This window comes from Oncorhynchus gorbuscha, linkage group LG09 (assembly GCF_021184085.1).
Source record: "Oncorhynchus gorbuscha isolate QuinsamMale2020 ecotype Even-year linkage group LG09, OgorEven_v1.0, whole genome shotgun sequence".
In the NCBI taxonomy this organism is placed as follows: Eukaryota; Metazoa; Chordata; class Actinopteri; order Salmoniformes; family Salmonidae; genus Oncorhynchus; species Oncorhynchus gorbuscha.
The window spans coordinates 39,138,441-39,157,655 of NC_060181.1; the positions used below are offsets into that span (position 1 = coordinate 39,138,441).

The 19,215-nt window shown below is 42.4% G+C and overlaps 1 protein-coding gene across 1 annotated transcript; it reads right to left on the bottom strand.

Moving 5' to 3' along the window:
• Nucleotides 1–4,320: 4,320 nt before the first annotated feature.
• On the bottom strand, nt 4,321–11,934 carry LOC124043602 (glyceraldehyde-3-phosphate dehydrogenase-like). The gene is made up of 12 exons (XM_046362362.1): nt 11,822–11,934; nt 11,245–11,288; nt 9,304–9,403; nt 9,101–9,210; nt 8,742–8,832; nt 8,361–8,476; nt 8,032–8,113; nt 6,110–6,261; nt 5,866–5,944; nt 5,641–5,724; nt 5,058–5,155; nt 4,321–4,593 (listed from the first exon to the last, which is right to left on the bottom strand). Exons 2-12 carry the CDS (start codon nt 11,265–11,267, stop codon nt 4,524–4,526), a joined length of 1,005 nt encoding a protein of 334 aa, XP_046218318.1. The 5' UTR covers nt 11,268–11,288; nt 11,822–11,934; the 3' UTR covers nt 4,321–4,523.
• Between the last annotated feature and the right edge of the window lie 7,281 nt (nt 11,935–19,215).

Sequence of the window (19,215 nt, forward strand, 5' to 3'; positions counted from 1 at the left end):
GCTATTTGGTTGAAATACCTCTGGCATCCTTTACAGTAAAAGCCTTTCAACTCCATTCCTTCAGGGTCAGATGTTGGCAATTGCTCCAGCACCACTCTTCATACCATCACTCATGACGCATTTGACAATTGAGTTATTTAGCAGATGCTCTTCTGCAGAGCGACTTGCAACCACATAGCTTAGTCATTGCATGTAGACCCTTCTTCAAAAGGTTTGATTCGTTCAATAAAACCCACATTTCCGTTTAACGATACACCACTTTTAGGATGTTATTTGAGCTTTCAACATGAACATGTCTCGACTAGACTAAACTTGGGAGAGTTTGGGGTTATTAAATTGGATAAATTGATGAGTAACAATACGACATTTGCTGCATAATCAGTGTCCCTGCGGATATTATCACTCACTGAATGGAGATGAGTGATTAGACTGTAGCTTGCTCAACTTGCACCCTACAGTGAGCTTCAGAAGTATTGGGACAGTGACATATTTTTTGCTGTTTTGGCTCTGTACTCCAGCACTTTGGATTTGAAATGATTCAATGACTAGGAGGTTAAAGTGCAGACTGCTACCTCTATGGATAACCCTGAATGAATCGTGAATAATGATGAGTGAGAAGGTTACATGCGCACAAATATCATACCCCCCCCCCCCCCCCCAAAAAAAAAAAATGCTAACCTCCCCTGTTATTGGAATGGTGAGATGTTAGCATGTCTTGGGGGGGATGATATTTGTGAGTCTCTTAACTTTCTCGCTCATCATTACTCATGAATAATTCTGGAATATCTGTATTCATGGTAGCATCCACATGAATGTAGAAGTGTTTAGAAACATTCTATTTTTTATGTACGATAATAGTGTCTCCAAAATGACACAATACATGATTTACCATTCATTTCTATTGGGCACAGAATAATCTGAAACACAACCAAAGCAAACTGCAAATGCATCCAACAGGTTTGTAGTCACAAGCTTGATGTAAACATTGCGTGCTAGGAATATGGGACCAAATATTAAACGTTTGACTACTTTAATACATATACCGTATAAGTGAATTTGTCCCAATACTTGTGGTCCCCTAAAATGTGGAGACTAGGTACAAAAAGGGTTGTCATTTCTAAATGGTTCACCCGATATGGACATTCTGCACTTTAACCTCATAGTTGTTGTATCATTTGAAATCCAAAGTGCTGAGTAGAGCCAAACTAAAAGTTATAACCAATAGGGCCATGGTCTGCCCTTTTCATGGACTACAGGTTATAACCAATAGGGTCATGGTCTGCCCTTTTCATGGACTACAGGTTATAACCAATAGGGTCATGGTCTGCCCTTTTCATGGACTACAGGTTATAACCAATAGGGCCATGGTCTGCCCTTTTCATGGACTACAGGTTATAACCAATAGGGTCATGGTCTGCCCTTTTCATGGACTACAGGTTATAACCAATAGGGTCATGGTCTGCCCTTTTCATGGACTACAAGTTATAACCAATAGGATAACCAATAGGGCCATGGTCTGCCATTTTCATGGACTACAGGTTATAACCAATAGGGCCATGGTCTGCCCTTTTCATGGACTACAGGTTATAGCCAATAGGATAACCAATAGGGCCATGGTCTGCCATTTTCATGGACTACAGGTTATAACCAATAGGGCCATGGTCTGCCCTTTTCATGGACTACAGGTTATAACCAATAGGATAACCAATAGGGCCATGGTCTGCCATTTTCATGGACTACAGGTTATAACCAATAGGGCCATGGTCTGCCCTTTTCATGGACTACAAGTTATAACCAATAGGGCCATGGTCTGCCATCTTCATTTTATAACATGGACTGCCCTCTTCATGGACTACAAGTTATAACCAATAGGGCCATGGTCTGCCCTTTTCATGGACTACAGGTTATAACCAATTGGGCCATGGTCTGCCCTCTTCATGGACTACAAGTTATAACCAATAGGGCCATGGTCTGCCATCTTCATGGACTACAACTTATAACCAATAGGGTCATGGTCTGCCCTTTTCATGGACTACAGGTTATAACCAATAGGGCCATGGTCTGCCCTTTTCATGGACTACAGGTTATAACCAATAGGGCCATGGTCTGCCCTTTTCATGGACTACAGGTTATAACCAATAGGGCCATGGTCTGCCCTCTTCATGGACTACAAGTTATAACCAATAGGGCCATGGTCTGCCCTTTTCATGGACTATAACCAAAAGGGCCATTTTCAGCCCTCTTCATGGACTTTAACTTATAAACAATAGGGCCATGGTCTGCCCCTTTCGTGGACTACAAGTTATAACCAATAGGAAGGTGGTTTGTTGGAGGGAAAAGGATGCTCAGTTCATAGTTGAGGGATAGCTACATTTTTAAATTCAGTTTAACCAACACAGGGTTAGCTTTGAGTTAAGGGAATATTTAAGTGAAAAGTACCGCAATTTTTTTTCGACGTTTTTGACAATTTAACTTCACATTTCAACGTTGGTTTGGCGTTTGTAGCTAAAATGATTCAAGAGCCGTGGTGAATCCAAAATGGATTATTAAAGCCTACGGAGCTTTTATGCAAGTGTAAATAGTTATAAATGGAATGTTTTAAGTTGGTTTGGTGATTGTGACTTAAACACTTGAAGACTAGTTACAGCACATTTGACCTTGTTCGCTTACTCTTACATGAAAACCTTCAGACAGGTTATAGGTTATGGATGAGCATACAGTGCCTTCAGAAAGTATTCACACCCCTCAACTTTCTGGCACCTATGTGCAGTGTGGGCATGGGAGAATGGTGGGTTTCGATGGTTTTGGGCCTTCATTCGGGCCTTCTTCTGCAGCATGGTGGAGAGCTTCTTCGTACCGGGCTACTCCCTCGTGGACAGTTTTCCTCCACGTCAACCTCTTTTCCAGTGTCCTCCCAGCTGTTCAATATTACTGAGCACTGAAGCTGACATGTCATGCATCAGTCTCAGTATTCTGGTGAATTTGTCAGGGCAGACAATTTGACAATCAGCCAGAGGGCAAAGGCTTAAGGTTGCTTTTGTTCCTGGCAATTTTCTTGCAGTTGTGCTGTGAAGCTCATGTCTGGTGCCAATTGTGGTTTTGCAAGGAGTAAGTTCCTGCATACACACCAAGAGCCCCTTGACATAGTTCAAAAGTGATAGAGTCGTGGATTGAGCAGCAGACTGAAGTCTGGACACTACCTGAGGGATAAAGGTTTGAAAAAAAAAAAAAACTCCCGTGTCTGAACTTAGATTTGACCATTTATGACCGAGGCACAGGACATAAGGAAAGCTTGGGCCCTTTAATACTCCTAAGGCGTTCTTAGCCCCCTTTCTTGAATCCAACATGAAGGCAAAGGAAAGCTTGCACACCAATCCAGGTCAGTGATTTCCTTCCCGAAATTACCAGGAAGTGGTTTAACTTAGTGCACAGTCATCAAGCACCGCTTTTTAGCCGCAACAAGTTGTGCAAAGACAACTGGTGGGAAAATGCCAATTTTATTAATGTGGGAATCTGTAGCCAAGGCGACAGAAACATAGCTTTCGAGAAGTATTGAATGTGGAATTTCAGGTGATTTAGTGAATTGCACCAACCCTGGCCCTCATTTACACTAAACATGTAGGAAATATTGAGACTTGTTTGGCACCCCGACTCCTTGTGCCAACCAAACACTGCCACGCCCACAGACATTACATTTACTACAATGAGTCTGGATCCAAGTACCTCCTTGAGCTGTCCGATTTCATTCTGCTTCTGTTCTGGATTAGTAAGGCTAGACTTACAAGACTGTTGTCAGGTCACAGACAAGGGGGTACACGGAAGGCCATGCTGGCCGGCTTACAGGGCAAAGTTTAATTTAGAACACTAAACAGAAGGTCCTAAATTTAAACAAAGAATCAGTTCAATACTGTAGTTCATCTTAAGTTAAACCCTTTATTACAAGTCACAGCAGTTGGGTACGTCAACTACTTTAGACCAGCTGCATTGAGATGCCTCTCCATATGACGGCTTTAGAATTGAGATTTCAGCCGAGTGAAAAGCAATACACCAATCCTATCCATCACAGGTGATAACCTATTAGGGACAGTGGTCCTGGATTGGACAGCCTTAGTGACACAAGTGATGTTCTATCTGGTGCCTCTCCAGCTTACTGAAGTGCCCATCTGTTCTATGGCGATGTGAACTATGGGCTAGGGACGTTAGTCCATGCAGGGTAGTTTATTAGGCACCAACTGGAATAAAACAGATTTATTTTCTGTTGCACAAAGTAATCAGAATGCTGTTGCACGCCATAATGAAAATGTGCTTTGGAAGAACATGGACAGTTTTCACAAACGGGACCTTTATTGTCGGAGTGCAAATTTAGCCATAGTGCAGTAAAAAGATACTCTTCAAGCAAAAATCATATTCAGTCCTCACACTAGAGGTGACGTTGAATGAAAATGTTGCCTTTGAGTTCTCTACAGGCTCTTTTTCTCTGGTGGGATGTCCGTTCAGAAGGATGTGGGGGTTTGGAGTTGTGTTCACTCCTTGGAGGCCATGTGCAGACACAGGTCAACGACACGGTTGCTGTAGCCAAACTCGTTGTCGTACCTGTGGAAAAGAGAAGTCAAACACATTACAGAAAAGACTACCAATTCAATGACTGTCGTAATTCACGATTGTATCTGGGTGAGTGACACCAATGAACTGAATTCAACAATGTGGTCCAACAGAAGTCATTCATCTTCAAGTTGCCGCCCCCCCCACACACACACCTGTGTTGCATTTCACCATCCCACAATAACAGGACACTATTTAATAAGCTATTGTGGTTACAATTTTTTTGGCCTGGTTTAGATCCTGACAAGGTATCAATTTGTTGATTGAAAATCAAATTAAAAGGGATGTTGCTCAAGGCTGTGCATTATATATAAATATCTACACTGACCGTGGCAAGGTTATAACAGCACATTCACTGCAATGCGAATAATACACCGCTGTACATCAATGAAACATTGAGTCGGTGGACACCTGGTGAGAGATTGCAAGGGTTTTGTCGGTTCCTGCATACATACCACGAGACCAGCTTGACAAAGTGGTCGTTGAGTGCAATTCCTGCACCGGCGTCAAAGATTGAGGACCGGCAGTCACTGTTGAAGTCTGTGGACACCACCTGCAGGGGGGAGCACTTGGAGCTTAGACATTTCAGCCCGACTTGAGGCCCCGGGCATTAGAGTAAGGAAATGTTGCCTGTTCTTAGTGCGCACTACAGCCACATAGTCGATACATTCCAGAAATAGCACAGTAGTCAAACTGTCAACTAATAATCCCTCATTCAAATCAGATGTACTAGTTCTGGAATACATCATATAGAATGTCTTAGGAATGAAGTTCAAGAAAACTGATCTAGACAAGGGTTTCTCCAAACTGCAAGTTTTGGTTTTTGCCCGAGGACTAGACAGCTGACTCAGATAATCTAAACATGATAATAAATTCATTTTTGGAGTCAGCTGTGTAGTGCAATGCAAAAACATGCATTGGGGGAGGCGTCAGGTCAGTTTGGTAGACGGATCTAGACTAATCTAATTGTTTTAATCATAATGAAGAGTATACAAGTGGACACTAAGAGATTGGGATAGAGTTACTAGGGAAATTTACCTGGTCCTCTGTGTATCCCAGAATTCCTTTCATGGGTCCTTCAGCAGCAGCCTTGATTACCTTCTTGATCTCGTCATAAGGTGCCTAAAGCAGACGAAAATGTTTAAAAATGGTAGACCATACATACATGAAGTTCCTGTTGCTGTAATGCCAGTAACGTATCCCAAACGCCCAGTTTAACCCTAGTAGACAAGCAAACGTATTAAAAAGTGGTTGGAGACTTACAGCCTTCTCAAGACGGACAGTCAGGTCAACCACGGACACGTTGGGAGTGGGGACACGGAAGGCCATGCCCGTCAGCTTGCTGTGGGTTAGAAAGAGCAACAAGGTTCAGGAGCCACACCATTGCACAATTCAAGTATATACATTTTTTTCCAAAACTTGTCACTAGTAAAAAGCACTAGGGCCATATAAATCCCAGCCTTTATCACGTGTCAAAACATTTAAAGTGATCCCGATTAGTTCATACCCGTTCAGCTCGGGGATAACCTTTCCCACAGCTTTGGCGGCGCCGGTGGAGGCAGGGATAATGTTCTGGCTAGCACCACGTCCATCTCTCCACAGCTTACCGGAGGGCCCGTCAACAGTCTTCTGTGTAGCTGTGACGGCATGAACTGTGCTCTGGGGGAACCAGTGGTAGGGATGTTAGTGTAGGCATGGTTTATGGAGGGCACCAAAATTAAATGGATATGACAGTCCAGAATCTAGGTTTTGGAAATGTAAATCTCAATAGACTACATTTGAGTTACGCCCATGAGTCGTCGCAGACTGATATAACAAACATTGCAGAAAAATGTATAATTCATTGATATACTAATAAATGAACCAGGAGAGTTTGGATAGATTGATACACTAATTTGACTTGGCTGTAATGACCTTATATGTTAACACTGATAATGTTAATGCGAAGTACACACTTTACTACTGAACTCAAAATGTCCCTTTTTCAGGACCCTGTCTTTCAAAGATAATTTGTAGAAATCCAACTTCAGATCTTCATTGTAAAAGGATTCACTGTTTCCCATGCTTGTTCAATGAACCATGAACAATTAAATATGCACCTTTGGAACGGTCATTAAAACAACAGCTTACAGACTGCAGGCAATTAAGTTCAGTTATGAAAACTCAGGACACTAAAGATGCCTTTCTATTGACAAAAAAGCTCATGATGCCCAGGGTCCCTGCTCATCTGTGTGAACGTGCCTTATAGGCATGCTGCAAGGCGGTACGAGTACTACAGATGTGGCCAGGGCAATCAATTGCAATGTCCGTACTGTGAGATGCCTAAGACAGCGCTACATGGAGACAGGACGGACAGCTGATCGTCCTCGCAGTGGCAGACCACGTGTAACACCTGCACAGGATCAGTACAGCTGAACATCACACCTGCGGGACAGGTATAGGATGGCAACAACTGCCAGAGTTACACCAGGAATGCACAATCCCTCCATCAGTGCTCAGACTGTCCACAATAGGCTGGACTTAGGGCTTGTAGAACTGTTGTAAGGCAGGTCCTCACCACACATTACCAGCAACAACGTAACCTATGGGCACAAACCCACCGTCGCTGGACCAGACAGGACTGGCAAAAAGTGCTCTTCACTGACGAGTTACAATGTTGTCTACATGGGGTGATGGTCGGATTTGCGTTTATCATCGAAGGAATGAGCGTTACACCGAGGCCTGTACTCTGGAGCGTGATCGATTTGTTGGAGGGTCCGTCATGGTCTGGGGCGGTGTGTCACAGCATCAGACTGAGCTTGTCGTCCTTGCAAGCAATCTCAACGCTGTGCATTACAAGGACGACATCCTCCTCCCCCATGTGGTACCCTTCCTGCAGGCTCATCCTGACATGACCCTCCAGCATGACAATGCCACCAGCCATACTGCACATTCTGTGTGTGATTTCCAGCAAGACAGAAATGTCAAAGTTCAGCCATGGCCAGCGAAGAGCCCAGATCTCAATCCCATTGAGCACGCCTGCGACCTGTTGGGTCGGAGGGTGAGGGCTATTCCCCTGCAGAAATGTCAGGGAACTTAGAGGTGCCTTTGAGGAAGAGTGGGGTAACATCTCACTGCACAAACTGGCAAATCAGGTGCAGTCCATGACATGCAGCACTTAATGCAGCTGGTGGCCACACCAGATACTGACTTACTTTTGACCCTCCCTTTGTTCAGGGACACATTATTCAATTTCTGTTAGTCACATGTCTGGAACTTGTTCAGTTTATGTCAGTTGTTAAATCTTGTTATGTTCATACAAATATTTACACGTCAAGTTTCCTGAAAGTAAACGCAGTTAGTGTGAAGACGTTTCTTTTTTTGCCGGGTTTACATTCCAGTAAGTACTGCACTTCGACAAAGTCAAACACTGAAGGAAACTGTTCTTACCATGAGACCCTCCACAATGCCAAAGTTGTCGTTGATAACCTTGGCGATGGGAGCCAGGCAGTTAGTTGTGCAGGAGGCATTGCTGTGAGGATATTACATAATTACTATCATACCAGGGCAAACGTTACCCAAATAAACATTATGCAACAAATGCATTGCAGACTCAGCTTAAATGGCCTATTTATTTAAATAGTATTACCTCAGGGCTGAGGGGTAGGAGTCTAAATAAAGCACAGAGATAGAATGGCTGAAACTATGTACACATTATCTTTTGGCCACAGGGAATTACCACTGCTCTTTTAAGATGCAACGAGGGGGGGGGGACTTACCTGACGACCTTCAGGGAGTTGTCGTACTTCTCGTGGTTGACGCCCATCACAAACATGGGGGCATCTGCACTGGGGGCGGAGATGATGACCCTCTTGGCACCTCCCTGCAGGTGAGCCTGTTGTGGCAGTTGGGATTAGAGGGAAAATGACATTTGGAATAGCAAAGCCAGTGGATTAACCAAGCCAGACAACATGTAGGCACAGAGTTTAAAAACCCCAAGTTATGTTAGAAAGCAGTAGTTTAGAAGTTTAAAAAAAGTTACTGTAAAGTGGGGTCATGGCACAACATGTCTACTAAAATTATAATGACTGCTCGCCAATATCCCAAACTAAATAAAAATGTGACGATGGCCTTCCTACAGCTAGCGAAGAGGTACTTACAGAAGCCTTGTCGATGGTGGTGAACACACCGGTAGACTCCACAACATAGTCAGCGCCGGCCTCGCCCCATTTGATGGCAGTGGGGTCCCTCCTGAAGATAGAAGTTGGGATTAAGAGCCACAAACCTTGCAGTCAATTACAGATATTGAATGGTTCCAAAAGATGTGAAACCCATAGGCACCATAACATAAGTGGACTGATCAAGCACGCCCAAGAATCAAATGGGGCAGTTTCGCAGAACCAGGGAGACATTTCCATTGAAAGTGCTTTTCAGTCAACTTTTAAGCTTAATATGGGTGGAGGAAAGCATCCAAATGTGTCATTTGAACCAATGTACTTAAAGAATAAGGAAAACACACTCATGGAAAACTGTGATGTGGAGGTTCCCAATGATAAGCTTTCCACCCTCCTGCTTCACTTCACTGTGCTTCCAAACACCGTGGGTGGAGTCATACTTGAACATGTAGACCTATGGAAACAGGGGCAAGTACAGTAAAAACCTGAGAAAGTTTAGTTTACATTTTTTAAGTGTACTGCACTTAATGTAGTATAAAGTTCTCACCATGTAGTCTAGGTCAATGAAGGGGTCATTTATGGCGACAACCTCAACTTTTCCACTCTTGGCGGCAGCACGGGTCACCAGGCGCCCGATACGCCCAAATCTGAGAAGCGAAATCAGATCATTTTACGATTAATCCCCATGTATCCCTATGTATCCATATGACCATACTAGCAGGTGGCAGCAGGCCTACAAAGGCCTGCCAACCTTGACTGATAACAATACTTGACATTTGCAGCACAGAGCCTTTGCTCATGCCTAATATGGTTGGGTTGGTGCAGCGTGACCAGAAGTGACGAGAAAGTGCAGGTAGGGACAAATTGGAAAATCGGGTTAGAGAAAACAGATATGTAAACTTGGTTGGCCTGTGCAGTTAGTGACATTACCCACCAAAAGCAAATAAATGTTTTCGTAGTGTTTAAAACTAGATTAAGCCACATTGCCATCAGTTGTGTAGGGCTCGTTTCAGCATGATGTCAGTGAAGTGTTTAGCACAATCCACATAGGTGAAATACATTCAGTCTGATGGTTACTGTAACTCAAGCAGATTACTGACAGGACCACAGTCAAATGCTGAATGCAGAAGACTTCAGTTTTGGTAGTTGAGAAATGTTTATGGTCAATAATAAGGCATATGAATCTAGAGGACACTGAAGGCACACTGGATTGTAGTCTAGACTTGTTTTCAGTCTGAATTTAATAAGTCAGTTCTGGGCAGCTGAAGTATTAACTTCCTTGTAGATGCTGTCAGCAGTCAATTAGTGCAGAGCTGTCTTGGAGTGTATATCTATCTAGAACAATCAAGTTCACAGAGTGGATACTAAAACTGAGGATTCACTGTCATAATTGTGATTATGGTTATTTTTAAACACATTTGAACTTTGTCCAGTTACGCAAGCCGGCACCCCCAACTACAAGGGTGTCCTGTTAACAAGGGTCAATGTATTGACCAAGAGAAGGACTCAGTGCATCAGAACAGAGTATAAACTAAGTGAAAAACAAGTAGCCCATTTGGTAACATTAGGACGTAAACAGTTGGTGTTCCGAAGCAAAACCCTTGTTATCCAATCCCATTAACAAGTCTTGTTCTAGTCAATTAAGTTGTCACTCAACTCGTCCATGACATGGGTTGAGGGAACTGAACAGTCAGGAGGATTTATTGCACTCAGTGATAAGAACATTTAGCTTCCACACTGTATAAAGGTCAATCAGAACAATGACATGTCATCGTTTCCGGTTTAACATGGGCAATGTTATAGGTGGTCTTGGATTTCATGTTTATTTGAGAAAGGGCCTTTCATATCCAACTTTAATCTTTGTGCTGCTCAATTATTCAGTCATTGGTCTCCCAAGTGGCACAGCCATTTAAGACACTCTGCAAGAGGCATCACTTCAGTCCCGGGTTCAAATCCAGGCTGTATCACATCCGGACGTGATCGGGAGTCCCATAGGGCGGCGCTCAATTGGCCGTCATTCTAAATAATAATTTGTTCAACTGACTTGCCTAGTTAAATAAAAAGTTACATTTAAAAATATATGAACTTACAGCCATCTATTGGCCAAATACAGGTTAAAAGGATAGGATTGTTTGGAGGAGCTCTTAGACAATCTGAGCTCTGAACTTTAACAGGGTATTATTAGATAGAATAAAGACATGACAGCTGAGAGGATTTCTACGTGAGTGCTGCAGAGGCAATGTGACACCCAAACTATAAATACTTAGAGAATGGACAGGGGAAGTGTCCAGACTTGGCCTATGAACTAGTAGCTACAGTATGGCTGTCCACCTTTGTTCCTAAGTACACAAACTGTATCATGGGATTTGTGCAATGCAAGCCAAGGTCTCTTGTGACCTTTTAAACGTATTCTTTAGCTTTAATACAAGTCAAAATTGTGTTAAACAGTGCTAAAATATTTAGGAGTATTTAAGCAAAATAAACTTACCCATTGATCCCAATCTTCACCATTTCGCCTGATATGGTCTAGTCCTTTGTAAGTAAAAAGTAGTTAACTTTGTATCACAAGTAATATGATCATAATGTAAAATTTGAATGTCAGTGTTACTTAAACTAGTTGTCTTTCACCCTAGCAGTAGACAGCTGATTCAAATGATCAAGTAGCCTAATCAACTCGAGTTGATTAGGCTATTTGGATTAGCTGTGTCGTGAAAGCAACAAAAAAGTCCACTAATTGGGGTCCCCAGGACTGAGTTTGGGAGACGATGTTCGTCAATCAAGTCAAGGAAAGAAAATATTAAAATAGCCATGAGAATCTAGTCTGTGGCAGTGAGTCATTTATTAATGTACACAGTTGACCAAACAGTTTTGGAAAACGTTGAAAGAAAAATGAAGCGACTAAATATGCATGCCAAAGAAAACATTTAAAAACACGACCCGCAGTCATAAAAAAAACTATTAAACGCCAGATAAGCGTAGGCCTACAATGAGTAGTGCGTAAATCACATACATTAAACTGAATTACAATTCGTTTTGAAGGCATAACAAACAAAATGTTAAAGTACCGTTCTTGTATAGCCTCTGTCTGTCCACTTGTTTGCAAGGGGAAGCGTGGACGAGCAAAGGTGCGCTCGCATTTTATCTTCCCATTGAGTCCTTGGACACGCCCTCCGCGCCCGCACGCCCTGTCAGAATGTCAAGGTCGTTGTCGCTTATCAATCGACAAGGAAGTACAGAACTAAAAACCTACACCATTATTTTGGACGGTGGCTGCATCTTGGCAAAATCATGTTTTAAATCATTTTCAGTCTAATTTTATATTTCATTCATATACTAATCAATTAAAATGGTGGTTTGGATGGATTGATTAACTAATTTGTCAATTTTTAATACACATGGACTAAAAGCCAATTTATTATTGATCTGGCAATACATTTCTAGAGGGTGTGACACAATAGAGGTGGAGGTATCATAATACCCATAAAACCTAGCATTCAAACAGGGAAATGGTTCCAATTGTTTTCCCACCATTCATTTTTCCCATAGGGAATATTAGAAACACTTAAAATAAGGGCTGTGTTTCGTGTAGGCTTGCCCTGGCGTAACATTTTTATAACCATGTAAATCTCTCTCGGACAAAGCGACTTTTGTAAAAATTACATTAAATGACGTGGTCAATATAACAATTTGTTCAGCACTTTTGAAATGTACAGCGACATAATTCAGTACATTGGCCGTTCTTACAGTATTCTCCCTGTACACCAAGTCTGTACCGTAAAATAAATAAAGGGAACATATAGGCAGACAAAGGAAGCTCTTACAATATTTCTCAAAAACATGCTATAGGCACCACCAAGTCAGAACAGTAGGCTGAATTATGAGGGGAAAATGGACCAAATTATTAGGGTGAAGCACATGGGCTACTAACAGCTTACTACACAACATACACTTAGTATTACTTTCTTGGCTACAGTATACATATCTCCCTGGAATATTGCATAATTTATGCAGCAGCATACAATACCTTTTTGGACTCACCTTGTTGTGCTGTGCTCACTTGAACAGGAAGGTGGCACGACGGTTTTTTGTGGAAGAATTCTGTCATCAAACTTTGTCATCAAAGTCTAGGCATTTGATGACATAAGACGGTTCTGACTTAGAATATGTGGACAACTACAAATACCTAGGTGTCTGGCTAGACTGTAAACTCCTTCCAGACTCATATTAAGCATCCCCAATCCAAAATCGGCTTCCTATTTCACAACAAAGCATCCTTCAGCCATGCTGCTAAGCCATACCCTAGTAAAACTGACTATCCTACCGATCCTTGACTTCGGCGATGTCATTTACAAAATAGCCTCCAACACTCTACTCAGCAAACTGGATGCAGTCTGTCACAGTGCCATCCGTTTTGTCACCAAAACCCCATATACCACCCACCACTGCGACCTGTGTGCTCTCGTCAACTGGCCCTAGCTACATATTTGTGCCAGACCCATTGACACCAGGTCATATATAAGTCTTTGCTAGGTAAAACTCAGCCTTATCTCAGCTCACTTGTCACCATAACAACACCCACCCTTAGCACGTGCTCCAGCAGGTATATCTCACTGGTCATCCCCAAAGCCAACATCTCCTTTGGCCGCCTTTCCTTCCAGTTCTCTGCTGCCAATGATTGGAACGAATTGCAAAAATCGCTGAAGTTGGAGACATATCTCCCTCACTAACTTTAAGCATCAGCTATCGATCACTCCTGCGTTAATTTGCTAAATTGTCATTACTTCACTACTATGGCCTATTTATTGCCTTACATCCTTACTCCATTTGCCCACACTGTATATATATTTTTCTATTCAATTGTGTTATTGACTGTACTTCTGTTTATCCCATGTGTAACTCTGTGTTGTTGTTTTTTGTTGCACTGCTTTGCTTTAGTTTGGCCAGGTCGCAGTTGTAAATGAGAACTTGTTCTCAACGGGCCTACCTGGTTAAATAAAGGTGAAATAAAATAAATAAATAAAAATGTTCATATCAGCTTACCACATCATACGTTATAGCAATCTGTCAGTCGATGACTCAGTTCGCTCTCACACGGAGTGTCTGTGTTCGCTTTACGCTATCACAGCGTGGTAGCCATGGGACATTAAACAGCGGAGAAGTTGAGCCTCGCGGGATTTGACCCACTATGCTGTTTTATTTCTGCATCTACGTCATATCGCTCTACCTTTAAATTGGCACCCTGCCAAGGTAAGACTCAAATTCTGTTGTACTAGGCTACTTGTTTAGAGTCAAGGGGTCTCTTCTCAAATTCAGAATATGATGCTTTGAGACTTGGGGCATGTGACTATGTGGTGCAAGTTGCTAGTGTACATCTTGCATATGTACAGTGTAGACTAGGCACACCATTGAGGAATGTTTTCAGAAACAACATTGCATGGGCCTATATGATTTTTGATCATATGCTTTCTCAACATTGACACATCCAACAGTCATCCTCTAGGATGTGTTGACTTTTCATATACCTAATTTGACAATACTTGTAGGCTTATAGTCAAGCACAATGTATTGTAATGAAACGGAAGGGAGCAGGTCTCGAACCCTCGACCTTCGAGCCCGAGGTACGCGTGCTAATGCGGCAGAGTCGATTTCCGCGCTTATAAACCCAGGGTCGTTACAGTATTATTACCTGAATATCCTTGCCCATATTCTGTATGAGTTGAGCATTCTCTGGGATAATTTACTGCAATCTGAATCAAATGAACTAAATAATAAATACCACAGTTAATGAGGCTCACAGTTGATTAATGTGAACTTCTTGTGACCAATCATAAAGAGACCTGCAGAGGGGAAACAAGTGGGTGAGAGAGAAAGAAATTGGTTTCCACTGGTGGTTGACGTTTTACAAGACTCTCTGCCCCACTCTCATGATGTCTGAATACTGAGGAGATCTGTGAGTGCACAGCCCAGAGCATGGCCACTGGCAAAGGTACCGCCAGTGTGCCCTCTAGTGGTGTGGGGGCTGTGCTTTGGCAAAGTGGGTGGGGTTATATCCTTCCTGTTTGGCCCTGTCCGGGGGTGTCCTCGGATGGGGCCACAGTGTCTCCTGACCCCTCCTGTCTCAGCCTCCAGTATTTATGCTGCAGTAGTTTGTGTCGGGGGGCTAGGGTCAGTTTGTTATATCTGGAGTACTTCTCCTGTCCTATTCGGTGTCCTGTGTGAATCTAAGTGTGCGTTATCTAATTCTCTCCTTCTCTCTTTCTTTCTCTCTCTCTCGGAGGACCTGAGCCCTAGGACCATGCCCCAGGACTACCTGACATGATGACTCCTTGCTGTCCCCAGTCCACCTGGCCATGCTGCTGCTCCAGTTTCAACTGTTCTGCCTTACTATTATTCAACCATGCTGGTCATTTATGAACATTTGAACATCTTGGCCACGTTCTGTTATAATCTCCACCCAGCACAGCCAGAAGAGGACTGGCCACCCCACATATGCTCTCTCTAATTCTCTCTTTCTTTCTCTCTCTCGGAGGACCTGAGCCCTAGGACCGTGCCCCAGGACTACCTGACATGATGGCTCCTTGCTGTCCCCAGTCCACCTGACAGTGCTGCTGCTCCAGTTTCAACTGTTCTGCCTTATTATTATTAGACCATGCTGGTCATTTATGAACATTTGAACATCTTGGTCATGTTCTGTTATAATCTCTACCCGGCACAGCCAGAAGAGGACTGGCCACCCCACATAGCCTGGTTCCTCTCTAGGTTTCTTCCTAGGTTTTGGCCTTTCTAGGAAGTTTTTCCTAGCCACCGTGCTTTTACACCTGCATTGTTTGCTGTTTGGGGTTTTAGGCTGGGTTTCTGTACAGCACTTTGAGATATCAGCTGATGTACGAAGGGCTATATAAATAAAATTTGATTTGATTTGATTTGGAGTCAGATTTGTCAGCTGTTTGGCATCTGCAGTATCTGCTTGCACAGTTTGGATGTCAAACCCAAAGTCACCAAAAAGCTCATTTAATTCAGTCAGAGTAGTCAATTGCTCTGCATATCTGCATATCTGCATAGACTTCCAGTCATTGTGATAATGCTAGTTAGCATTTGCTCACAAAACTACATCTGACATAAATTAGTCAACTGTCACTACATTAACCCATTCTTCCCCACATTTTTCTATATCAAGTCCCTCTTGATTACACTCGGCAAATGTCGGTAGCCTTCCACAAGCTTCCCACAGTAAGTTGGGCGAATTTGGGCCCATTCCTCCTGACAGAGCTGGTGTAACTGAGTCAGGCTGGTAGGCCTCCTTGCTCGCACACGCTTTCAGTTCTGCCGACAAGTTTTCTATAGGATTGAGTTCAGGGCTTTGTGACGGTCATTCCAATACCTTGACTTTGTTGTCCTTAAGCCATTTTGCCACAACTTTGGAAGTATGCTTGGGGTCATTGTCCATTTGGAAGACCAATTTGTGACCAAGCTTTAACTTCCTGACTGATGTCTTGAGATGCACATTCAATATATCCACATAATTTTCCTCTCTCATGATGCTATCTAGTTTGTGAAGTGCACCAGTCCCTCCTGCAGCAAAGCAACCCCACAACATGATGCTGCTACCCCGTGCTTCACGGTTGGGATGGTGTTCTTCGGCTTGCAAGCCTCCCTCTTTTTCCTCCACACAAAACAATGGTCATTATGACCAAACAGTTCTATTTTTGTTTAATCAAACCAGAGGACATTTCTCAAACAAGTACAATCTTTGTCTCCATGTGCAGTTGTAAACCGTAGTGTGGCTTTTTTATGGTGGTTTTGGAGCAGTGGCTTCTTTCTTGCTGAGCGGCCTTTCAGGTTATGTCAATATACTGTGGATATATATAATTTTGTACCTGTTTCCTCCAGCATCTTCACAAGGTGCTTTGCTGTTCTGGGATTGATTTGCACTTTTCGCACCAAAGTACGTTCATCTCTAGGCGACAGAACGCATCTACTTCCTGAGTGGTATGACGGCTGTGTGATCCCATGGTGTTTATACTTGCGTACTATTGTTTGTACAGATGAACGTGTACCTTCAGACATTTGGAAATTGCTCCCAAGGATGAACCAGACTTGTGAAGGTCTACAATTTTCTTTCTGAGGTCTTGTCCGATTTCCCCATGATGTCAAGCAAAGAGGCACTGAGTTTGAAGGTAGGCCTTGAAATAGATCCACAGGTACACCTCCAATTGACCCCCAATTATGTCAATTAGCCTATCAGAAGCTTCTAAAGCCATGACATAATTTTCTGGAATTTTCCAAGCTGTTTAAAGGCACAGTCAACTTAGTGTATGTAAACTTCTGACCTACTGGAATTGTGATACAGTGAATTATAAGTGAAATAATCTGTCTGTAAACAATTGTTGGGAAAATTACTTGTGTCATGCACAAAGTAGATGTCCTAACTGACTTGCCAAAACTATAGTTTCTTAACAAGAAATTTGTGGAATGGTTGAAAAACGAGTCTTAATGACTCCAATCTAACTGTATGTAAACTTCCGACTTCAACTGAATGGTCACTGAATCACTGAATGGAGATGAGTTGAAATGACAACACATAGGCCTAGAGTAGCTCTCCAGCACCCCGCATTTGAACCCTTGCAGTAGTTAAGTCACATAGGTGAAGTAAACGTCAACCTAAAAATATGGCCAATAATCTTCTCATGGTCTTCCAAGCTACTGAATACACTGCACTCTGGGATGACATATCCTACCAGTCAAAAGTTTGGACACACCTACTCATTCAAGGCTTTTTCTTTACTTTGACTATTTTCTACATAGTAGAATTATAGTAAAGACATCAAAACTATGAAATAACACATGGAATTAGTAACCAAAAAAAGTGTTAAATCAAAATATAGTTTATGTTTGAGATTCTTCAAAGTAGCCACCCTTTGACGTGATGACAGCTTTGCAAACTCTTGGCATTCTCTCAACCAGCTTCATGAGGTAGTTACCTGGAATGCATTTCAATTAACAGGTGTGCCTTCTTAAAAGTTAATTTGTGGAATTTCTTTCCTTCTTATTGAGTTTGAGCCAATCAGTTGTTTTGGGACAAGGTAGGGGTAGTATACAGAAGATAGCCTTTGGTAAAAGTCAATATTATGGCAAGAACAGCTCAAATAAGCAAAGAGAAACAACAGTCCATCATTACTTTAAGACATGAAGGTCAGTCAATGCAGAACATTTCAATAACTTTTAACGTTTCTTCAAGTGCAGTCGCAAAAACCATCAAGCGCTATAATGAAACTGGTTCTCATGAGGACCACCACAGGAAAGGAAGACCCAGAGTTACCTCTGCTGCAGAGGATAAGTTCATTAGAGTAACCAGCCTCAGAAATTGCAGCCAAGATAAATGCTTCACAGAGTTCAAGTAACAGACACATCTCAACATCAATTGTTCAGAGGAGACTGCTTGAATGAGACCTCCATGGTTGAATTGCTGCAAAGAAACCACTACTAAAGGACACCAATAATAAGAAGAGACTTGCTTGGGCCAAGAAACACGTGCAAAGGACATTAGACCGGTGGAAATCTGTCCTTTGGTCTGATGAGTCCAAATTTGAGATTGTTCCATCCGCTGTGTCTTTGTGAGACGCAGAGTAGGTGAACAGATGATCTCCGCATGTGTAGTTCCCACTGTGAAGCATGGAGGTGGAGGTGTGGGGGTGCTTTGCTGGTGACACTTTCTGTGATTTATTTAGAATTCAAAGCACACTTAACCAGCATGGCTACCACAGCAATATACCATCCCATCTGGTTTGCGCTTAGTGGGACTATCATTTGTTTTTCAACAGGACAATGACCCAACACCCCACCAGGCTGTGTAAGGGCTATTTCACCAAGAAGGAGAGTGATGGAGTGCTGCATCCGATGACTTGGCCTCTGCAATTACCCGACCTCGACCCAATTGAGACGGTTTGGGATGAGTTGGACCGCAGAGTGAAGGAAAAGCAGCCAAAAAGTGCTCAGCATTTGTGTGTACTCCTTCAAGACTGTTGGAAAGCCATTCCAGGTGAAGCTGGTTGAGAGAATGTCAAGTGTGTGCAAATATGTCATCAAGGCAAAGGGTGGCTACTTTGAATAATCTAAAATATATCTTTTTTATTTGTTTAACACTCTGTTGTTTACTACATGATTCCATATGTGTTATTTCATAGTTTTGATATCTTCACTATTATGCTACAATGTAGAAAATAGTAAAAATAAAGAAAACCCCTTGAATAAGTAGGTGTCCAAAATTTTGAATGGTACCGTATATATAATAAACAAAACAATTCCTAATAATCTCCACCCATAAACACCTTCCACATGCAGGTAACTGCCAAAATAAAACTAACACCAATATTTGTATTATTTAACTAGGCAAGTCAGTTAAGAACAAATTCTTATTTACAATGACGGCCTAAGAACAGTGGGTTAAATGCCTTGTTCA

Coding starts and splice junctions, on each gene's coding strand:
- LOC124043602 (XM_046362362.1), bottom strand. CDS start 11,267: ATGGTGAAGATTGGGATCAATGG. Junction 8,833..9,100: donor CACATCACAGTTTTCCATGA/GTGTGTTTTCCT, acceptor TTCTATCTTCAG/GAGGGACCCCACTGCCATCA. Junction 4,594..5,057: donor TTTGTCAAGCTGGTCTCGTG/GTATGTATGCAG, acceptor TCTTTTCCACAG/GTACGACAACGAGTTTGGCT.